At 38.3% G+C, this 23,679-nt stretch overlaps 1 protein-coding gene across 6 annotated transcripts; it reads left to right on the plus strand.

Annotated features, from left to right (window-relative positions):
* The first annotated feature begins 1,652 nt into the window (after positions 1-1,652).
* On the plus strand, positions 1,653-15,801 carry LOC122300151 (probable transcription factor PosF21). Of its 6 annotated transcripts, XM_043110610.1 has the most exons (7): positions 1,653-1,967; positions 2,094-2,177; positions 2,293-3,175; positions 8,858-8,990; positions 9,190-9,274; positions 14,679-15,071; positions 15,243-15,801. In XM_043110610.1, the coding sequence occupies exons 3-6, from the start codon at positions 2,463-2,465 to the stop codon at positions 15,014-15,016; spliced, it is 1,269 nt and encodes a 422-aa protein (XP_042966544.1). In that variant the 5' UTR covers positions 1,653-1,967; positions 2,094-2,177; positions 2,293-2,462; the 3' UTR covers positions 15,017-15,071; positions 15,243-15,801. The 6 variants fall into 6 exon arrangements, with proteins under 6 accessions (XP_042966544.1, XP_042966542.1, XP_042966546.1 ...); XM_043110608.1 differs by having other exon boundaries at positions 2,094-3,175; XM_043110609.1 differs by lacking the exon at positions 1,653-1,967 and having other exon boundaries at positions 1,982-2,177.
* Positions 15,802-23,679: the final 7,878 nt, after the last annotated feature.

Raw genomic sequence — 23,679 nt, forward strand, 5'->3', positions numbered from 1 at the left:
ATTTTTTACTAGAAGTTGAACTCTGGAAGGTACAGAATGCAAGGGAGTCCGGGTGTCACAATCCCTAGGAGGATTGCCTAGGACCACACCTCGACATGACTCTTGGAGGGTCAAAACAGTTATATGGCTAGACTGTTTGCATACCTTGGCTCATGCCCTGATACGCAGCGGGCACCCATGGAGGCTACTGGACGCACGTAGACCATGCGTGTAGACCTGCGCATGCCCTTGAGCGTGCACCTGCCCGCATGCATGCGTGCCCCAACACCACTTAGCGAGGCTAGTGGCGTGCCTGTACGCCATCCAGCTCGCGACTCCAGCCCGTGCCTTGTAGGCAAGGTTAGTGGTGGGCATGCCATCCAACGCAAGGCTCCAGCCCATGCCTTGCAGCCCCAGAGCCTAGACCGTCAACTTGGACCATGCATGCCCATCACCCAGGCCACCAGCCCGGGCCATGCAGGACCACTGCCCAAGCCACTTGACTGGGCACCACAACAGTAGCACGACGTCACCCTGTGCCCACTATGAGGCCTAGGTTTGGCACCATGCCATGCCCACCATCAGCAGGCCACGCACAGCGCCATGTCATGCCCACCATCAGACCAACACATGGCACCATGCCATGCCATGCAGCGAACAGCGGACCAAACCATGACTAGCCCAGCCGTGGGCCATGCACTACCATAGCCCACCATGGGCCTTGCATGCCACGGCCACCATGGGTTAATTATCTATTTTATCATTTTTATTTGTTTTATTTAATTACTTGTTTATTTATTATGTTATTTATTTTATTTATTTATTTTAATTTGCTAGGGACCTTTTGGGGGTTTCCAAATTGTAAACTCTACAAATAGGACCCTTAGTCATTTCATTGGGATCTTTTGTCATTTGGAACATTGAGTGGCCAGCCATAGGGTTGGATTTATCTTTCGGTGCTTTTGCACTTAGGCTTCTTGGGGTGCAATTTGTGAATCCCCATAGAGAAGGATCACACCTTGCAATTCGTGAATATGTGTGATTCTATTTATCTTTTAATATATTTGAGGTTTCATTTCAATTCTTTGTGCAATATGAATTGTTGTGGAGAGGCCGAATCCTTCATTGGGATTCTCGGCTTGTGTGGTGGATCTCAAGATCTCTTGTGTTCATGTGATTTTCTCACATGTTCATAAGTTTTCCTTAAGGATTCTTGAAGTTTCCCTCTTGCCAAACATACAATTCGATCACCCCATACCTTTGCCTTTCACGCCAACCCCAATTGCCCAAAGCCACAAAACCCTAGCCCCATATCAAACCTACATGCCATTCCCTATCTACAATACCCAAACAATCCACAAAAAAACCCTAGATCTCACCTTGAACCATTCGGCCATAACCTCTTTGGCTTGGCCGAAACCCTAGATCCTATTTTCTCTCATCTCAATTTTTCATAATTTATGTGATTGGTCAATAGCCCTTTATTGACTCGCTCCAATTTCATTTCCCATCTAAACACATCAATCATATTTCCTCCTATCCATTTTCGGCCAGCCTTGTCCAATCTAGATCTCACATCTCAAATTCCTACATTTTAGGAATTGCAAAATCCATAACTTGTAAGATCTACTAGCCACCTTTGCCCTAGCCGTGTACCTCCATTTGCCTTGGCCGGAACTCACACTAAACCCTATCCTCAATCACTCATCATTCAACCCTAGCACACAAGTAGCGTCTAGCATACCCATTAAGCCTTTGGCCGTGCACCATCACCACTCAACTCGAGATCACCTAGCTCATACATCATCTATATTTATCACTATTGAACCCTAGACTCAATTCACCTAAGTTCTCTTTGGCCTACACGTGATCTATACCTAGCAAAGAAGCAACCAGGAGAGAATAGAACTCTTAATATGTGAGGACTTGACCGAGATCCCCAACACCGGGACACTGGTTGCGGTTACACAATATCCGGTCCCTTCTAGGTACGTATATATAGCATCTCCACAGCTTCCCTTTCTCATATAACAAGCGCACTGCACTCTCTTTCCATCTCCATGTGATGGAAAGCCGTGGAATTCTCCTCTGACCTCCGCTGCTCTGCTTTACAGCTTCAAATTTCAAAACCTGTTTGTACAGTATGTGACAATTTATGCACCCCGTCGACCTTCCCGAGAAAACATCCCGGATTCTAAGTACGTTGTTGTTGGGTGCTTGTGTATTTATACATATAAGTGTATGCTTTGTGATTTTCTATTCTATGCACCTTTCTCTACGTAATTGCTTGTTTTGTTCTAATTAACCGGTCAGATCTTCTGTTTCCTACGGTTGCTTTGATTTCTGTTACCACAATTTTCTGGGGCTTGTCGCGAGGGTTCTAGAGTTTAATCTCGTTAGTCAGGACCAGCCTTCTTCAAATATAGGAGGAAAATCTATAATTTTTAGAGTTTAATCTCGTTAGGGTTTGAGGTTTTCCTCAGATGGATAAGGAGAAATCCCCGGGCCACGGTGGAGGTTTACCACCTCCGTCAGGTCGTTACTCTGGTTTTTTGCCCACGGGAAGTAGCTTCAGTGTGAAACCTGAGCCATCTTCAGCATCCCCATCGTACCCGCCATTGGCAGCAGGTTCTACTTCGGAATCGGGACATTTTGGACATGGTATGAGTGCTGATTCCAGTCGCTTTAGCCACGATATTAGTGGAATGACTGATACACCACGGAAGAATTTGGGTCATAGACGTGCCCATTCGGAAATTCTCACCCTTCCGGATGACATTAGCTTCGATAGTGACCTTGGTGTTGTGGGTGGTGCTGACGGTCCTTCATTTTCGGAAGAGACTGAGGACTTGTTCTCTATGTACCTTGATATGGATAAGTTCAATTCATCATCTGCTACGTCATCTTTCCAAGTGGGTGAGCCATCTTCTGCTGTGGCAGCACCAAGTCCGGCACTGACATCGATGGTAACACCAGCATCTGGTGCAGTGACTTCTGCTGAGAATGTTGCCATTGGTGCTAACGAACGGCCCAGAGTTAGGCACCAACATAGTCAGTCCATGGATGGGTCCTTGACAATTATACCGGAGATGCTTGTGTCAGGTTCAGAAGATATATCTTCAGTTGATTCCCAGAAAGCCATGCCAACTGCTAAGCTTGCAGAGCTTGCTTTAATTGATCCCAAGCGTGCAAAGAGGTATCGCTTCTTGAAGAATTTTATAAACTTATTTCAGAAGTTTAAAGGATGAGGATTGGTATTTTTTTCTTCTCTCTCTCAACTCTAAAATCTATCAATAATTTTTTATATTGAAACATAAATGGTTGGTATGAAGAGTCTTTCTCTTGCACAATTGCTTGTTCATGTTTAGTTATGTATTAGTAACATTTTGGTTTTCATCTTTTTCTTCCACCACTCCGTTCAACACTGCATTACTAATTCCAAAGGACCAGACTACGGATATTAAATAATACAAATCGTACAAAAGATTCCAAAAAAATTGCATAAACCATTCCAAATCTTACAAATCCAAACAAAAACCAAAAACCAAAGAAACTTATAGATCAAAAAAGGCTAACAAATCCAACAAAAAACCAAAGAAACAAACAAACATAAAAAAATACAAAATAAATGCATAGACTCATGGGCCACGGTCGCGGTCATGGGTCATACAGATCTGCACAAATCTTCATAGATCTGTGGGGGAAAATCTGTTTGGCCCATGGTCGCGGCCATGGGTCATTAAACTTGCAAACCTGTCATGGTGACAGCGTCACCCACTGTCGCTGCCGCCAGCCATAGACAGTGGCGGATCCCAAAAGTTTTTCAAAATTCAAAGTAGCTCCTAAATTTTATTCATAATTCCATGTATATTGAAATTGGTCCTCCAAAAAAATTTATAATTTCCTTATTCCCATATGCTTTCTAAAATTTCTTAAAATTTCAATACACATAGAAATGTCTCTCCCCAATTTTTTACTATAACCCATAGATTTCGTATAATTTCTATATATTATCTATTTTCAAGGATGTAGCTCAACTAAAATTAAATTAAAACTAAGATTAGGAGAAATAATAAACTATTAACATTGACTCCAAGGTTTTTTATTACACAATATTAAGTTTCTTAATAGAGAATAATAGAATTCAAAGTGAAAATATAAAAAAAATCATTTAAGATTTTAGGTTGGAAATGTTCCCAATGTCTCCAGTTTGGCTAATATCTTGGGATGCAAAGTTGCCACACATTTACATATTTCTTCAATCTTGTACACGCTTGTAGTATGTCTGGAGGAGTGGATAAGATGATATGATCACCATCCAAGAAGGTGAGATACACTATACAGTTGTACTATAAATCTCTTATGACACACTCTACAAGAACATTCCCATGGAAGAACATATGGAAGACTACGGTCCCCCTAAAAGCTTTCTGCTTTTTTTTTTTTGTATGGACAGTTTCCTTAGGGAAGATTCTCACTCTAGATAATCTAAGAGCACTCACAATGGATTCTCTATCCTATTCTTTAAAATAAATCACCAAAATTCACTTTTTCTATTTTACATACTGACTTTTACAATATATCATATATCAGCTTATCTATTTTTTCTTCATATCATTTAAATATTATACTTTTTAATATTTTTTATTCATTTCAAATATTTTCTCTATCTACCAATGATATTTTCATATCTCTTGATATTTGTAATATTTCTATATATACAATGTCATATAATTATGTACTATTTTAAATTAATCCAAATTTATAAACTAAACTAAAATATAAATTAATTAAAAAATTAAAAAAATTATATAATAAAAATATATATTAAAATATCACCATAACCAAATAATTAATATCCAAATTATTAAAAATATCACCATTCAAAAGGCAATGCAACCTAACTACGTAGCTCCAGGTTTGTATGGATATGTGATAAATGAATAAAAAAATGTTTACAACCGTGTACAGGCTCCTCCAAATGTAGCGGCTTTCCTGTAGCAAACTGTAAAGTGCCTTTAAAATAGATAATCGGATGGAAGGCAATTTTGAAAACATTTCTCTATATTTTAAAGAAAAACTCATTATAGAGCATCCATTGAGAGTGCTCTAAGGAAACACCGCTTCATTGTATTAGATTGGTGCTACATGTGTAAGAAAAGTGGTGAGCCTGTGAATCATCTATTATTGCATTGTGATGTAGCCATGAGTTTATGGAACGATATATTCACGAGAGTGGGACTCATTCGGGTAATACCAAGAAGGGTGGGTTGTTGAATTTTTGGCCAGTTGGGAAGGAATTTGAGGTAATTCTCAAATGGCAGCCGTGGACAATGATACCGACTTGTCTATGGTGGTGCATATGGATGGAGAGGAATGGTCGGAGCTTTGAGGATCGTCAACGGACAATGGATGAGCTTAAAACTTTTTTTTTTTTTTGGTTTTCTGCACACTTTATTCCATTGGTTGATTGTAATAGACCTTTTTTTTTTTTTTTTTTTTTAAATTTTTTTAATTTTTTTTATAAGAAGTAAATTTTATTCAATCGAATGAAATAGGCATAGCCCATGTACACAGGAAGTATACAAAAGAACACCTAAATACATTCTATATTAAGGAAAGAAAGTCATGAACATTGTTTCCATTAAGTACAATAGCTGAAAACCAAAGCATCAAGGTGCGCATAAAAAAAATCTGAAGCTCTGCCATAGTGCGCTCCCTATCCTCGAAGCATCTCTTATTTCTTTCCGCCCATGTGCACCACATGATACACAATGGGATCATCTTCCACACTACCGCCACTTGAGGGCAGCCTTGAAGATCCTTCCAGCTAGCTAATAAATCCACCACCTTTGAAGGCATTACCCAATCAATATCCATTCTTCTAAAGATCTCGTTCCAAAACTCCCTTGTAACCTCACAATGCAAAAGTAAATGATCTACAGATTCTCCATACTTTTTACACAGATAACACCAATCCATCACAATGAGTACCCTCTTTCACAGATTGTCCGTAGTCAAATTTCTTCCCAAGAGTCGTAGTCCAAACAAAGAAAGCTACTTTAGTAGGCACATGGGACCTCCAAATTCTCTTCCATGGGAATGGAACATGACCTTAGTTTGACAAAATCTTGTAATATGTCTTGACTGTAAGTTTTTTATTGTCAATAGCCCTCCACTGAACCTTATCCTCTTGTACCATGGTATTTCCCATAGAGTATAGCAAACTAAAAAAATAAGACAGCGTGCAATTCCCAATCATGAATGTCCCTATTAAAAAAGACATTCCACTGGTAAGAATCATGAGAGAATATTCGCATATATGCAATAGATACCTCAGTGTTGGTTGCAATATGATAGAGTGCTGGGAAAACCATGTACAAAGCACGTTCTCCACACCAAACATCATGCCGAAACCTGATTTTGGACCCCTCACCCACCACAAACCGTATATGACTTTCGAAGGACTACCATCCTCGTCAAATAAATTTCCATAAGCCCACGCCATACCCCCTCACAACCTTGGAGCACCAACCTCCCCACTCACTCCCATGTCTAGAAACAATAATTTCCTTCCAAAGTGTGTCCCCCCTCTAGGTAGAATCTCCATAACCATTTTCCCAGTAGAGGGGGACACACTGGGAAGGTTGCAAAGAGATTGGTCACCATACCATACCATACCCCCAGCCCTCTAGCCCATATGGGAAGGTTCCATATGTTCTTCTAGAGTGTGTCAATCTTGTACATGCTTGTAGTATGTCTGGAGGAGCGGATAAGATGATATGGTCACCATCCAAGAAGGTGAGGTACACTATACGGTCTTACTATAAATTTCTTATGACACATTCTACAAGAACATTCCCATGGAAGAACATATGGAAGACTACGGGTCCCCCTAAAAGCCTTTTTTTTTTTTTTTTTTGTATGGACAGTTTCATTAGGGACGATTCTCACCTTATATAATCTAAGGAAATGCCGCTTCATTGTATTAGATTGGTGTTACATGTGTAAGAAAAATGGTGAGCCTGTTGATCATCTATTATTGCGTTGTGATGTGGCCATGAGTTTATGGAATGATATATTTGCAAGAGTGGGACTCATTCGGGTAATTCCAAGAAGGGTTATTGAATTTTTGGCCAGTTGGCAAGGAATCTGGGGTAATTCTCAAATTGCAGCCGTGGAAGATGATACCGACTTGTCTATGGTGGTGCATATGGATGGAGAGGAATGGTCAGAGCTTTGAGGATTGTCAATGGACAATGGATGAGCTTAAAACTTTTTTTTCTGCACACTTTATTCCATTGGTCAATTGTAGTATACTTTAATGGCATGAATGTACATGATTTTCTTGTATCTTTAGACAGTCATACCTAGGTGTGGCTCTTGTATATGTCCTGTGTACTTGGCTTCGCCTATTATCAATCAAATACTTATTTACTGATAAAAAGAACGATTGATGATTTATATGAAAAATAGTGGAGATGTTTTACCCTCTAAACTTCATTGAGCAAGGAAAAGTTTATTTAAAGGTCTCAATTGTGGCATTCTATGCTTAATGTGACACCAAAATAGATAGATTTTACATGAAATTTGATAAACTAGCTTAGATATTATAATGAAAGATGGCATTCTAAAATACCACTTGATAGTTTCTATGAAGAAAACAATTTCTAAATATTTCATATTTACAAAAATAATAATGGATGAATATTATTCTAAGAAATATTGTCATAAAAAATCTGAAACAAATATTAAGTTGTGTTAAAATTTTATTTCTACTTTATTTGGCAAATTATCGAGATTTAATTTTATATATAGTTATGCTTTATGATTTTGTAATATTTTTTTTTATTTTACATAAACATCTCGTGAGATAGAAAAGTTGGCCCCCTTGAGAAAAATTGCTGGTTCTGCCACTGGCCATAGAACACCCAACATCCAGCCCATGGAGTTCTAACTCTAGCTGTGACCCATGACAACAGAGAGAAGAGAACGGGGGAGAAGAGGGGAAGTGTAGAATTGGAGAAGAGAGCAGGGGAAGGGGAGAAGAGGGAAGGAGAGACATGAGAGGTGAGAGAGAATATACCTCTTATAGTTAGCGTTATGATTTGAAACATTGCCGTTTTGGGATACCCAAAACAACGTTGTTTCTTTCATTACAAATCTATTATATATATATATATATATATTTATTTAACCTACGGGTGGATGCCTCACAGCATGCATCTGACGAGTAGGAGCCCCTGCTCTGGCCAAGCTGGGTCGGAAGGGGGAAGTGTGGGCGGCAGGGCCTTGCCACCCACCCCTACATCCTAGTATTTACAAGGCCTTTGGCATTAGATTTTTCCTTCTTCAGAATAACAGGTCTTTGTTTTGTCAGCTCTAAGATTGTCTTTCTAATATGTTCGTTGGGATGAGACAGCAAAGATGACCTCTCAGATTCAGTTGTTACCCACTTTTTGTTTCATTTTTAGACATGATTATGATTCCGTAATACCACCACCTTTTTTGTTTTGTTTTTGAATTTAAGGGTATATACCACTTTGTGTATCTTCTTTGAGGGATCCATTTTTCCCTTCTTATGAGAGACCTCAATTTCATTTTGAATGCCTATTTTATCAGAAAAAATGATGTTTGAATTTGTTGGTGCCATGGATTCTATTCACTTTCCTTTCTTTGGTCCTGTTGGGCAGGAGGCTCTTGCAAGAGTTGCTATTTGCCTGTCCAAAGTGTAAATTAGTTGTCAATATTAGATGATTTATTGTTATGGTCTCTCTCTCTCTCTCTGAGTTGTATTTCTCTCGTCAAGTTTTTCCTTGTAATCGCCGTGTTTTACTTAAATGTTATGCTAATATTTCCTTTTTGCTCCACGTGATAGGATCTGGGCAAACAGGCAGTCAGCTGCTAGATCAAAGGAAAGGAAGATGCGATACATTGCAGAGCTTGAAAGGAAGGTGCAGACACTGCAAACAGAAGCAACTTCATTGTCTGCTCAACTGACCCTCTTGCAGGTAAATGGCATTAGCTTAGCACAGATTCTAATTTTCGAGTAGATGTGTCCTGTTTCAGCAACTTGTATATCGCCTATATATGGTTGTGTTGGCACATCTTTCCTTTCTACCTGTGCAATTTTGATTTCTAGTATAATTCACAACATAGGCTTATATGATAGTTTCGATGACATTTATTTTGTGGGTTTGTTATGAGTAGAGAGATACAAATGGTCTGACGGCTGAGAACAGTGAACTGAAACTGCGCTTGCAAACAATGGAGCAACAGGTTCACTTTCAAGATGGTAAGTGCATATCTTGTGAGGCCTTTTCAAGATTAGTAACCTGATTCTAAAGTTCTCTCTCTCTCTCTCTTTCTCTCTCTCTCTCTCTCTCTCACACACACACACTGAGATTGGGTGTGCACATGTGCTTCTGTCCATCTATTTTCAGATGGAAAAATAGTTTTATCTTCTTTTCTTCATAGAGACATTTAAATCCGTATTACGTTTGTTCTTTTGTTTGCTTTGGTTGAGATTGGCAGAATTGAACACAATGCGCTAACATGATGAATCTTGGTTGAGTAGGCTATGGATGATGCATATCTTATATGTGTGTGTGTGTGTGTGTGGAACAAGAGAGAGGCAGTAAGACAGTAGGTTTCCTGCTATAGGCAATGGTGGTAGTGTCCTTCTCTATAATTTTTTTTTTATTATTTATTTTTTGCTCTCAGCTGAGAAGTAGTTTTGAATCTGTGCAGAATTAGATGTTCATTCGTAGGGGTGATAAATTGCATTATCATTCTAACTTTTCATTTCATGTGATCGTATCCTTATTATAGGCATGAGATCTTATATGTTCTAAAGTGCTGCTCGTTTGTGTCCTGTGTTCCTGTGTTTGTTCTTTCCAGGGACTATAAGGTATTTGAAGTCTTGCAAGACATTTTTTTTTTTCAATTTTTTAAATTAAATTATTATAATTTTATTTTTTTAAAATTAAGAAAAAAGATTCTTCGCATGACACGTGGGACTGCCACTTATTTTCTGTTGATTAGGGAGGATGAAACTTCTAATGGAGGGGCCTAATCCAAAATTTGTCATAACATGAGGTGTAGTTCCTCTAAAAATAAGCACAATGGGTGAATCTCAACTTGGCCAAAGTGTAGGGGGTTACTGGCTAAATCTTCCTTATTTATAAAATGGAATGGCAATTGGTTGGTCAGAAATGTCTATACTATATGTCAAAAGGAGGTCTGATTTACCTCGATCGTGAGTACTTGACCGAACTTACCTATGTACTATTGTCCTCTATCCTATTAGGTATGGCCAAGCTGAAGTGGACTTCCTATGGGGTGGCTTGGAGGATGTCTAAATGTCAACTTTGTTCAATGATATATGCTTTGGTCTCAACTTTGTGGATAGGGTTCAATTGTGGTGGCCCTCTTATCAATTTCATGGCACTCCAAGCTTCATCTTGGCCAGTAAGCTGAAGGCTTTGAAAAAAGACCTGAAGTTATGGAATGAGCAAGTACTATGTAACATGGATACTAAGAAGAAATCCTTAATGACAAAGTTACAAGGTTTAGAAGATGAGGAGCGTAGAGATCTTTCCATTGTAGAGAAGATTTGAAAAGACCAAGTTGTAGTAGAACTTGAGTGAATTGCCTTGATGGAGGAGATATTGTGGAGATAGAAATCCCAAGCTTTATGGCTAAAGGAGGGGGATATGTGTCCAAAGTACTTTCATCAGGTGGCCAACTCACATAGGAGAAACATTGATATTGTGATGCTCAACATCGATGGCATTGTTTCATCAGATCACTTGGAAATTAGGCACCATGTTGTTCTCTTCTGTGAACATCTGCTCAATGAAGACATTAAGTGTAGGCAAAACTTGATGGGTTAGTGTACGAAACCGTTGAACAATCTTGAGTCACTTGGTTGGAGAGGTTGTTTGAGGAGAATGAAATTCATGAAGTGGCAAGAAAGATGGCAGAAGACAGCACCAGGCCCTGACGGTTTTACCATGGCTTTGCTCCAAATCTGCTGGGATGTGGTAAGGGAGAATGCGATGAAGGCATTTTAGGAGTTCCATACGTTTGGGAAGTCCAAAAAAGGCTCAAATGTCACATTTTTTGCACTTACTCCTAAGAAAGTTGGGGCTTCGGATATAAAGGATTACTGCCCTGTTTGCTAAATGGGGTGTACAAGATCATTTCCAAATTTTGCTAACGTCTTTAGTGAGGTGTTGGGGAAGATCATATCGAATCCTTAGAATGAATTTGTTTGAGGATGACAAATCCAAGACTCGGTGCTCATTGCCAACGGATTTTTGGATGGTCAATTAAGATCTGGTGAACTTGGCATCTTATGCAAACTAGAGATGGAAAAGGCCTATGACCATGCCAACTGGGGCTTACTGCATGACTTATTGGGGAGATGTGGATTGGGGAGTGGTGGTGTTCTTGGATTATGCACTGCATCTCCAGTTGACTTCTTTATCAATTCCCTAGGGTAAAAGGTAGGGTGATTCCATTAACTCATTTATTATTTGTCATCATAATGGAAGCCCTTGGTAGAATGTAGTCAGCAGTGGTTGGACGTGGTTTTATAGTGTTCCCGGTGGGAGACATCAATCTGTCAAACTTATTATTTGCAGATGATATGTTAATATTTTGCAAGGCGGGTCGAAATCAAATTCAATCTTTAAGGGCACTCCTATGCTTTGAAGCTGTTTCTGGCTTGAGGTGAACTTGTCTGAGTCAAAAATTGTTCTGGTGGGAAACGGCAGCAATATATGGAATTTGGTTAGATCTTTGTGGGTGCTAGGTCTCTTCTTTGCCCATGAAGTACCTTGGTCTCCCCTTTGGTGCCCCCTTTCAAAGCAAAGTCTATTCGGGATGATAGAATGGAGAAAACTGAATGTAGTCAGCAAGTTGGAAGAGGTTTTGTTTGTTGAAGGGGGCTCGTACCGCCTTAAGCATGTGTACTCTTTCAAACTTGCCAACTTACTTCCTATCCTCGTTTTCCCTTCTAGCCGGTGTGGCAAGTTGTATTGAGAAGCTTCAATGTGATTTCCTTTGGAGTGGACTAGGTGAAGAGTTCAAATTCCACCTAGTCAATTGGGAGAAGGTATGTTCTCCTATCTCAAGTGGTGGGGTGGAGATTCGAAACCTAAGGATATTCAATTGGGGACTTCTAGGGAAATGGTTATGGCGTTACCACCATGGGAGGGAGGCCTTGTTGAAGATGGCAATCAATTCCAAATATGGTGGTTCTTGGAGGTGGTGCTCCATGGAGGTGAAGGGGTTTATGGTGTCGGGCTATGGAAAAATATTATAAGATGGTGGGAGGTATTTTCATGACACGAGTTAGTGACTTGGGTTGGTTCCAGGATTAGATACTTGCATGATACTTCGTGTGGAGATAGAGCCCTAAAGGACACCTTTCCCTTTCTCTATAGTATTGCGTGTTGACAAGAGACTTTGGTGGTGGAGTTAATGGAGATTTCAGGGCATTCTCCTCAATGGAATGTTAATGTTATTATTATTATTTTTTATTGGCATTGGGCGTTTGGGAACATAAGTCCTAATTAATCCTTGGGGTGCATATGCCCTCGGCAAAAAGTTTCTCGTAAGTGCACCTCGGGTAGTTCAAGAGTAATTCTTCCAGTCCGATGGTCCGTAGAAATTGTTTGCATCCAATGATTTGAACTTTAGACCTAGAGGGAGTATACCACCAAAACCAAGGTTCTGGTAACACTTGAGTCAATTCCCAAGGGTTAATGGAATGTTAACTTTATTGGAGCTGCACATGATTAGGAAATTGGGATCTTTGCAGAATTTTCAGCTTATTGTACTCCATGGAGGTGAGAAATCGAGAGGTTAAAAAGATGCTATGGACCTCTTCTAGAAAAGGAAAATTGTACATTCGCACCTTCTATAAGGAGGAATCAAGGGGTTGACAAGATGCTATGAACCCCTTCTAGGAAAGGAAAATTTTCTGTTTGTTCTTTCTGTAAGGAGAAATCAAGAGGCTGACAAGATGCTGTAGACCCCTAGGCTCACATTTAGTGAACCATTCCGGCGTTGCCATCTGCCAGTTGCCTGCTCTCTACTATCCGTTATTCCATATTTGTTATCCATCATCATTCATCAATCATTAGTCATCATTAATCATGCAATCATTTAGTTACTTTCCTTTTCTTTTCTTTTTCATTCCCTTTTCCTTTTCTTTCTTTCATTCATTCATTCAATAATCATTACTACATATACATACATACTGAGGTATAGCAAAAGCATTCATAAAATTTCATTTGCATTCACATGCTTTTATAATGGTGTATCAATAGGGCTTTCAATGAATATGCTTTATATATGATTATAATAATTAAGTACAGAATTTGAGCAATGAGCCTCACAGCTATACAATAGAAATAAAGACTTTTTCAAAAATTACCTAATTTAGACAAAAATCAATTTTAGATTGAGTCGATCCTATAATGTGGAAAAGGGGCATTCCAAATATTGTACGTAGATAATTTAGAAAAAAGCATCCCAAAGGGCATGATTGTAATTACCAACCTCTTAACTCCGAGCAGCAATTAGCTCATTGATAATCATCTATTCCAACGCACACCTCAAACCATGGCATCTGTTACGAATCCTCAAAATAGATGAGGCCGGTTCTAAAATAATTTTAAAGGAGAGTTAGATAGAGAGTTATACCAGGGGAGGGAGATGTGATGTTCGTGATATATGGCGGAGGATGAGAATATGGTGGTGGGTAACAATGCTGTGGAACCAAAATCACTCTCTATAAGTAAAACCGATGGCGGAGAGAAAATTTAATGAAGGGGAAGAGTGAGATGCTCACCCCTGGCACTGTCGGTTTAAGCACCAAGAAAGGAATTTGCCGGATTTCATTTGCAAAAAGAGCACCCAACTGTGATGGGAAGCATCTAGGTAGTACAAGTGTGCTGCCTGACAATCGAAAGTGGCTGGGTGACGAGTTCTGTGCAAGTTGGAGGTGACATTGAGTTGGGCTTCTGTTGGTCTGTCTTTCACTCGTGCAGAGCTGGTATCCCATGTCCATGATGGGGCCATAAATATCGATCCTGCATAAATTCATGGGTCCATTTGCCCAATGAAAAATATCCTCGTCCCATCATAAGGAACATGGGCTGGGGTGTTGCATGCAGTGTTACAGATTTTATTTTGAGTTCCTAGTTTTGCCATCAATGGTTTGCTGATTGGTTTGCTGATTTTTCTATAATCAACCTTGTTAGATCACCTTTCAAGTATTCCTAACTCCCGAGCAATATATAGCAAGTGATAGGTAGGTACGTTTTGGTTGTTATGACAATTCAATCACTTTGTTCTGTTTTCCATAGCACTGTTGGCATTACTGCTGTTCTGAAATGAATTCCCCAATCATCCCAATGACCTAATAATGATGGCATTCATGCCTTTTCCTGCTCGGGATGTGATCTGTTAACTTTGATTGCTTTACTAGTTGTAACTTTTTGTAATATTTTTTTCCCCGCTATCTTGCTAAACCCCCCCAGAACCAGAAAGAAAAAAAGGGAAAAAGATACAAACACACTCGCATGTATGTACTTCTGATCTACTTGTGGTCATTCTCATAGTAATGGTTGTCTTTTTTTTTTTTCTTTTTTTTATTTATTATTATTTTTTTTTTATTATAATAGCACTAAATGATTCACTCAAAGGAGAGATTCAGCACTTTAAAGTGTTGACTGGCCAAGCTATGCCAAACGGTGGTCCCATGATGAATTTTTTGTCTTTTGGAGCTGGGCAGCAATTCTATTCTAACAATCAGGCAATGCACACCCATTTAACGACACAGCAGTTTCAACAGCTTCAGATTCATTCGCAGAAGCTGCAGCAGCAGCATCAGCTTCCACAACATTCACTGCATAAGCTTCAGCAACAAATTGGAAGTTTGAAAATCAGAGGATCCATGTCTTCTACCAGTCAAAAAGAAAATGCTGCAGATGTTAACCCTGATGTTATAAAAGAGTGTTGAGACATTGGCATGTACGCCTGGCATTGGCGGGTCATCGTACAAAATTGTAGTTCAGGTCTGTTTCACACAGTACATTCTTCCATCCATCTCACCTCTATCTCCTTCCTCCTTTTTTAATGTAAGCTGTTCTATGTGTGATTTTAGTTATAGATTAAATTGTGAACTATATGCTTTATATTTTTAGGCAACTCTATATATGATGCTGTTCTTTCGTCCATGTTGGCAGTTGAGGTGGGCTGATCGTGATCTTCCAGTTCAATTTTTCCGTTTTTAGTTTCTTGAAAATTTGAAACTCAAGAGGATCCAACACACTTCACAATTCCGATAGGGAGCAATAAAAGGGGTGGGTACTTGAAACGTTACTGGGCTTCAAGTTGCTTCATTCAGTGAATGTTCAATTACTTATTCTGGAGTTCTAATGGTCGAATTTGTCGACCAAATTTTAGTGGACATCTGATTGAGATCAGTGAGACGACGGTAGTGCCTGTGCTAGGAACTCCCAATTTTTCGTTTCATTGATTTTAAACGAATTCGGTTCTTTATTGGCAATATATATGTGTTATGTTTTTCTCTAATTGAACCTGTTTTGGAAATCATGCTCTCACCTTCATGGATTTTTGTCCATGAAATTGTAATTGTCCGATCTTCTTTCTTTTTCTTTTTTACCTTAGGAAGTTGTATTATTTAAGAAAGTAAGGCTACATATAGTTGTGAAGTGTGCAAGCGTTGTATAATTGCTTTGAAAAAGAGTGAGGTCTACTATTAAAAAATTAATTTTCTTTTCATGTAGTTGTTGTATTTATTCACTTTTTTTTAAAGTGATTGCGTGGCGCTTATACATTCACGATTATAAGCATCATTTCTCATTATTTAATTGAATGTTTTACGAGAGCAGGTCCTTTCCGCTATCAAACTCTAGCTTACATGCAAGAAGGTTGTGTGGTATATGTCTAAAGATGAATTAGGATGTTGACCATTGTGCTAGGGACCCATTTTGGTATTGGTGAATTTTTTGACTTAGCCATTTGTTGATTATTTAAGTAATTGAGTACATTACTGATGTGAGGTGCAATCGTCCGGTTGCTTGTTAGTGATGGTTTTGATATAATAGCAGTGATATCCAGGAGAGAATCTCCTCCTCCTAGCTGTATGTATAGATTTGAATTTTGGGGAGACAGCTAAGTAATGCCGCCTTTGCCTCACCAATTAGCGGGTCCTTCCATCATTTTCTTCCCTCCGTGCATGGTGTCTGCTTCATTGATGATCTCAACGAACTAAAAGTTTTAAATTTCGTTGCAATAACCAATTTAAGTATTGGAACATAATATTTGGGTATTAATGTACTGTTTTGAGATAATCTTTATATATAATAACAATAAATCACTAGTAATGATGGTCCAAAATCCTTTATTCATGGCAACATTTAATTTGCAGCAAGCATTCTCTTTTTTTTTTTAATAAAATAAAAAATATGAAACAAGCTACAATTGGGAGTTGACACATTCGGCATTTGGAAACTTATATCATTCCGGAACTTTCTACAAAAAAAAAAAAAACAAGATGCATTTGCATATTTGATAAATTCTAAATAGTAAAAAGAACTATATTTTTTTTTAAGGGAAATACTTTCATTACTGGTAGAAGAATAACAAGTGTAAATCAGTCCTAAGGACTTGATGAATACAATTTGAACCAGAATCCCACCATACATTTGTATGTTCTACATTTCTAGCAGATCTAGCTAGTATGTGGCTGCTTGGTTGCCTTCCCTATTTATATGAGAAATTATACAAATAGGAATTTGGCTCATGAGTTGCTTAATATCAGAGACTATATTACCAAGCCTACTTGAATCTTTAGAAGTTGTTATTGCTTTCACTGAGAGAAGGGAACCACTTTTAATACTCAGTACTTGAAGTCCTAAGGGAATACAGAGTTGTAGTCCCCTTAGAATTGCAATTAGCTCTATCCATAGGATCCATAACAATCTGTTCTTTCATGCTTACTGACAATAAGACCTTACCCACATGGTCTCTTACAATTATGCCCACACCAACATTATTTCCTTCATGAAATATAGGCCCATCCACATTGAGCTTGACTGTCCCCTCATATGGTGCCTGCCAATAGAGTTGCCTCTTAATTCTGTATGGGTTGATGCTTCTAATTTGAGAGAGAGAGAGAGAGAGAGAGAGAGAGAGAGAGAAGATTTAAGCCCATCTTCAACATCCCTTTGTTCTCCCTCAAATATCCATAAGTTTCTTCTCCTCCAACAGACCCATGCTATCATTATAAAGATCTATTTGTTCTTTACTGTAGCACTCCTACACTTTGATCATCACTTCAAGTAGTTGCAGCGTTGTGTCTTCTATTGTAAGATTAGGGAGATGTTTCTGCCACACGTGCCTCAATTCAAGAATAGAGAGCATGTAAAGAGTTCTCTACCCCAGATGAACAAAGTTGGCATGAATTATCCTCTACTGGTTTCCTTTTTTGCAGATTCTCTTTGGTTGGTTGTCCATCTAACACTGCTCTCCATGCAAAAAGCTAAGCCTTATGTGGTATTTTTAGCTTCCAGATTACTTTTAGAACCTGTTTTTGTCTATTTGCTGAAGAGCTCTCCCCTTCTGATCTTCTGTTGCCATACCCCTCAGAAATCTATATGCACTCTGTACACTAAAACTTCTAATTCTTTCCAATGCCCAAATCAACTTGTCTTTATGGTTCTCAAGGCTTATTACTATCTTCAGAACCTCATCAGTAGCTATAGATAGAAGTAAGCATCTAACTTTAAATAAATCCCACCAACTACTATTCATATCAATGAGGGACTCTACTTTGGCATCATTATCAATATTCTATCCACCAGCCATTTGTTTGAGATCTATTATACCAGGGATCCAATTGTCCTTCCAAATTCTAACCCCTCTGCCATTACCAATCCTCCATCTACATCCCTACATCAATTTGTCTTTTACTGACTAGATGCCCCTCCACACATAAGATGGATTGTGTTCCAATTTTGAATCTGAAAAATTAGCATGAGGGAAGTATGTAGTCTTGAAAATCTTGTGAAGAAAGCTATCATTTAACTACATAAGTCTCTACCCTTGTTTAGCTAATAAGGCATCATTAAAAGTTTTTAGATCCTTAAAACTCAATCCTCCTTCACTCTTGGGTAGACACAGCCTCTTCCAACTAATCCAATGTATCTTGTTCTCCTCCTCTCTTTGGCCCCACCAAAATCTTGCCATCAACTGTTCAAGCTCAGTGTGTAATGCATTTGGCAATTTGAAGCAACTCATAGCATAGGTGGGTATTGACAGTGCAACTACCTTGAGAAGGACTTCTTTTCCATCTTGAGAAAGCAACTTTTCCTTCCAATTTTGCAACTTCATTCACACTTTGTGTTTGATGTCAGAAAATGCCCTTGCTTTGTGCCTTCCCACCATTGGTGGAAGGCCTAAATATTTTTCATAGTTCTGATACTCATGAATACCCCAAAAGGATATTAGTTCATGTTGCTTCTCCACTGGTACATTTTTACTAAATACCATTGTTGTTTTTTCTTTATTTATCTTCTTCCCTGATGCTTTTTCATAATCTGAGAGGATCCTATGAGCTGTCATGGTTTCTTGAAGTGATGCCTTACAGAATATAGCACACTGTCATCTGCAAACAACAGATGATTCACCCTTGGGGCACCTCTACACACCTTGATACCATTGATCATCTTCTGTTGGCTAGCTCAAGTCAAAGTGGTTAAGTCCTTCTAATATAGGTAGGGAGAGAGGGGGTCTCCCTGCCTAATACCTTGAGATGGATAAACTAGTCCAACTGGTTCTCCATTAATCAGAATAAAGAATGTGACAGACTTTACACAAAACATGATCCTATCAATCCATTGTCTTGCAAACCCCATATGCTGCATCACTACTTCCAAGTAGGAGCAATCAAACCTGTCATAAGCTTTACTCATGTCCAACTTAAGAGACATGAATCCTTCTTTGCCCTTCCTTTTTTGCTTTTGAGAAAATGCACCATTTCATAGGCCACTAGGGTATTCTCAGAAACAGCTCTACCAAGAACATATGCACTTTGAGAAATAGAAATTACATTAGGTAGAATATTCTAGAATAATTACCACGACTAAAGACTAATAATACACCTCCCTAATACAAAGTGTGTATGTTAGTTACACCCATTTTTCTTAGATGCATGGATAGTTAGTCAAAACCAGGAGCTATAGTAACAATGTCAGCCAGTTGGGTAGAGGAAGAAACATTTAGAGTCTTGATACGTCTAGATTGAACCAAATCTAGAACTAGATGACAATCAATATCTATGTGCTTCATGCACTCATGGAAAACTGGGTTGGCAGCAATGTGGAGGGCAACTTTGTTTTTACAAAAGAGCAAGTAATGAGATGAGACCTCAACTAATAAATATTTAAGTAGTGTTGAAAGCCATAGTAGTTCACAACAAGTTGATGCCATGGATTTGTATTTGGCTTCTACTAATGACGTAGTGATCTATTTCTTGATGACATAGTGATCCGTTTCTTGGATTTTCAAGAAACTAGAAAGTCTCCAATAAAAATGCGAAAACTAGTTACTAATTGACAAGTATCAGGGCAACCAACTCAGTCCAAATCATAGAAAGCTCATAGTTGTAACTTGGATGAACTGGAAAAAAAGATACTTTGTCCAGGTGTGGATTTAAGATACCTCAGCATCCTATGAACTGTATTTAAATGAGCCTAGTGTGGTTGAGTAAGAAACTGACTCAAAGTATTAACTAAGTAGGCTATGTCGGGTCTGGTGATGGCCAAATAAAGCAATCTACCTATAAGCCTCATGTAAGACTTGGGATCTAAAATTAAATCTCCATCTGATTTAGAGAGTTTTAAGTTCTGTTCCATCAGAAATGTAGAGGGTTTGGCGGCTAACAAACTAGAATTAGCAAGTATCTCCAAGGTGTAATTGCACTGACACATGGAACTATCAGCGGTGGATCTAGCTACTTCAAGACCAAGAAAATACTTGAGGTGTCTAAGATCCTTGAGCTTGAACTTGGATTGCAGAAATAGTTCTAAAGAGTTCCAAGCAATTAAATCATTACAAGTAATGACAATATCATCCACATAAACAAGAAGTGCTATGAATGTAGAAGAGTAAGATTTGGTAAAAATGGAATAATCTAAATTGGATTGGGTAAATCCATAGTCAACGAAGGTTTATGTGAATCTTGAAAACCATTGCTTGGAAGCTTGTTTCAATCTATATAAGGATTTGTTTAGTTTGTAAACTCATGTATCTCCTTGCTTTTTAAAACCTGGTGGGACTTGCATGTATACTTCCTTATCCAACTCTCCATGAAGAAAAGCATTATTTACATCAAACCGACATAAATGCCAATTATGAATAACTGCCAAAGCTAAAAGACATCAAATGGTGACAATTTTTACAATAGGAGAGTATCAAAATAATCAATACCTTTTTGTTGTGTGTACCCCTTTTGCAACAAATCTAGTTTTATAACATTCTAAAGTCCCATCTGAATTAAATTTGCATTTGTACACCCACTTACAACTAATTGCTTTCTTACCAAGTAATAGATCAGTTAAATTCCAGGTTTTATTTTCCTCATGAGCATTTATTTTAGCAACCATTACTTCTTTCTGGTGTGAGTATTTGATAGCTTAGCTAAAGGTTTGAGGTTCATAATGAGAGGAAATGGAAAAGGTAAAAGCACAATGAGTAGTAGATAATTTTGAATAGGAGAGAGTAGAAGAGATAGGATATAATGTACCTGTATTGTGTGAAACATTTCCTATGGAATCAGATGGATTGGAAGAATCACTAGAGACCATTGAACAATGATAATCTTGCAAGTATTTAGGTTGTCTTCTATACCAAAGAGAGATTCTTTGAGTGGGAAGAGGATTATCATTAGATGTAATAGAAAAGGACTGAAGATGAATGTCTTCTATAATAGGGGAATGAATGACTAGAAATGGATCTGAAGTAGAAGAAGATGGTGATGAGGATTGAAAAGGAATGAAAAACAATATCTCTGGAGTTGAAAACAGATTTCGTAGAAAGGCTAAGTAATTTGTATCATATTATTCCAGGGGGATAACCAAGGAAGACACAAGGTGATGCTCTTGCTTCAAATTTTGAATGATGAGCAACATGCATAGATACATAACAGAGACATCCAAAAACCTTAAAAGGGTTATAGGAAGGTGGCTTTTGGAATGATATTTTGTTAGACAACAATGGTATAGGTAATTTGTTGATTATATAAACTGAGGTAAGAATACAATAATACTAGAAAATGAGAGGAATATGGGATTGAAATTTGAGTGCTCTGGCGACATTTAGAATGTGTTGATGCTTTCGTTCAACAACACCATCTTTTGAGGTGTGTATACACAACTTTTATGGTAAATAACACCTAATCTACTATTATAGAATTTGGTCATATTGAATTTGATGCCAATATCAAATTGTATAACTTTGATTCTGGAATCAAATTGTGTTTTTGCAAGCTGGAAAAATGATTGTATGTGCTGTCTAGTTTCATTAGATACACCCAAGTGCAATGACTAAAATTGTGAAGCCCCCTAGACCCTGCTTGGGATTTGACGGAGACTAAAGAGTCGGGACATGTAACTCAAGGTTACACACCTCTGTTCATGACAGTTAATAGGAAATGCACCTAACATGTTTCTAGCAGTATGTAATAATCGCAGCGGAAAAAGTTTGATTCTAAGTAAAGATTAGAGCAATTAATACATGGTACCATTATAAAATAACTAAGAATCCCAAAAGTACTTGTTCAAAGTCTCCCAATACAAAAGAAAGGGTTTTAAAAAAACCATAACCCCTTTTCACCACATATTCATGATACCTCAAAAGAAATTGTCCTTTAGTGGGGCATAGGGTCCTAATTGTTGTAACTCCAGATTTCGAGCAACCTTTTGGGCTTCAATTATATCCCCATGCCTGTATAATGTAGTCAGTCACGTAATCCATCCAATTTTCCAAAGTAAGAGCTTCCTCAAGCTCGGGTGACCACTGCATCATATAACTCTCATTTATAATATCTTAGATCTCCCTAAGGAATCGTGAAGTGACCTTTAGACAAGAAATAACAAAATAGAACCTGTCCTCAAGGGTGAACTCATCATCAATGAAGTTATGCAACTCATCCAACTTTAAGCAAAGTCTTTGGATCCTGTCACAACTTCTACCTTTTTGGAGGGGAATGGTAGTGGAAACTACCACAGTGAGATTTCAAGAAATCTTAGCTAGTCAACCAAAAACATACAAGAAGATAACATAAGCATGTAGAGGCAAACCATGAGTATGACATGCATGGACATGAACTTGACCCAAAAATTTGTTTCACTCTTGTATTCTTTTCTGAAACATAACCCAAATATTTTTGTAATGAAAACAAAAATAGTCATGTAAAGATACCATTTTCAACCATATTACTTATCCATATAAACCATGTTCAATGTGGGTGGACACCTCACGGCTCCTCTATGCACCATGGGCTCCCTGCTAATTACCGCATCACATAGTCAGCTCTCTTAATTGGGTGTGAGTACATCAAAGTTCATATAACACGGCAGTTTGCAATTTGCCTTCACCGCTTTTAATGTGGTGCACCTACTAATGTTAGGTGCTATTTCACTCTAGAATCCTTTAAAAAGGACCCATTTGAAGTCTGTTGACTATTCTTCGTCAATCCAAGGGCTACCACTTCCAATTTAAGCACTCTAGAGTGGACAAAGGAGTTCCACTACGATATTTCCCCATCCTAACATTTGGGGTTATGAAAAAAATCATTTTCTCCCCTTTCAAAAAAAACATAACCTAAAATATATGTAACATGTACTTGTGACAAAGCATATTTTCCTTTTGTGCATAATCTAAACATGTATATCATGAAACTGTTGACTCTTATGCAACAAAGTCATGAACTCATGTCTTATATCAAAGTGCACCACGTTTACAACTTGAAAGAATTAGAACATGCAATATACTTGGGGGAATGCACTGATCAGTCTCGTTATGATGGACGGAGACTGTAGGGTCAGGACATGCAACACTAGGCTACACATCCTACATTCATGACATATAAGAAGCAATGCACCTAAGTATACTAGCAGTATGCAATAAAATCAGAACGGAATAATAAAAGTTAGATAATCTTAGCAATGTGATAAGCGATTGCAAAGCACATGGTACCGTTACTAAACAAAATACCCAACATTGTCTTTTTCCAAAACAAGCATTTTATATATATAGTTTTCCAAAAGCATAGAGTATTCTTAATCTCCCAAAGTGCGGGACCTTTTCTCAAAATGAACCAAGTCTCAAAATTGAAACAAGCATTTCCTCTTGAGGGAAATGGGGTCCCAACTTTTGCATTCTTTTTTTTTTTTTTCATCAAAAGGGCTCGAGCTTCACTCACTTTCCTAAGAATCAATCCTTATCGTGATTCTTGATCCATTTGAATTCCTCAATAAACTAGAGTATCTCGGTGATCGCTTGATCAATAGTCTCAAGGCGCCCCAAGATGGAGGGCTTGGGTGAGCTTGGGACCATCTTAGGTACAATTCCCTCCAGAGGAGGTGCCATCCTCTT

This window comes from Carya illinoinensis, chromosome 2 (assembly GCF_018687715.1).
Source record: "Carya illinoinensis cultivar Pawnee chromosome 2, C.illinoinensisPawnee_v1, whole genome shotgun sequence".
In the NCBI taxonomy this organism is placed as follows: domain Eukaryota; kingdom Viridiplantae; phylum Streptophyta; class Magnoliopsida; order Fagales; family Juglandaceae; genus Carya; species Carya illinoinensis.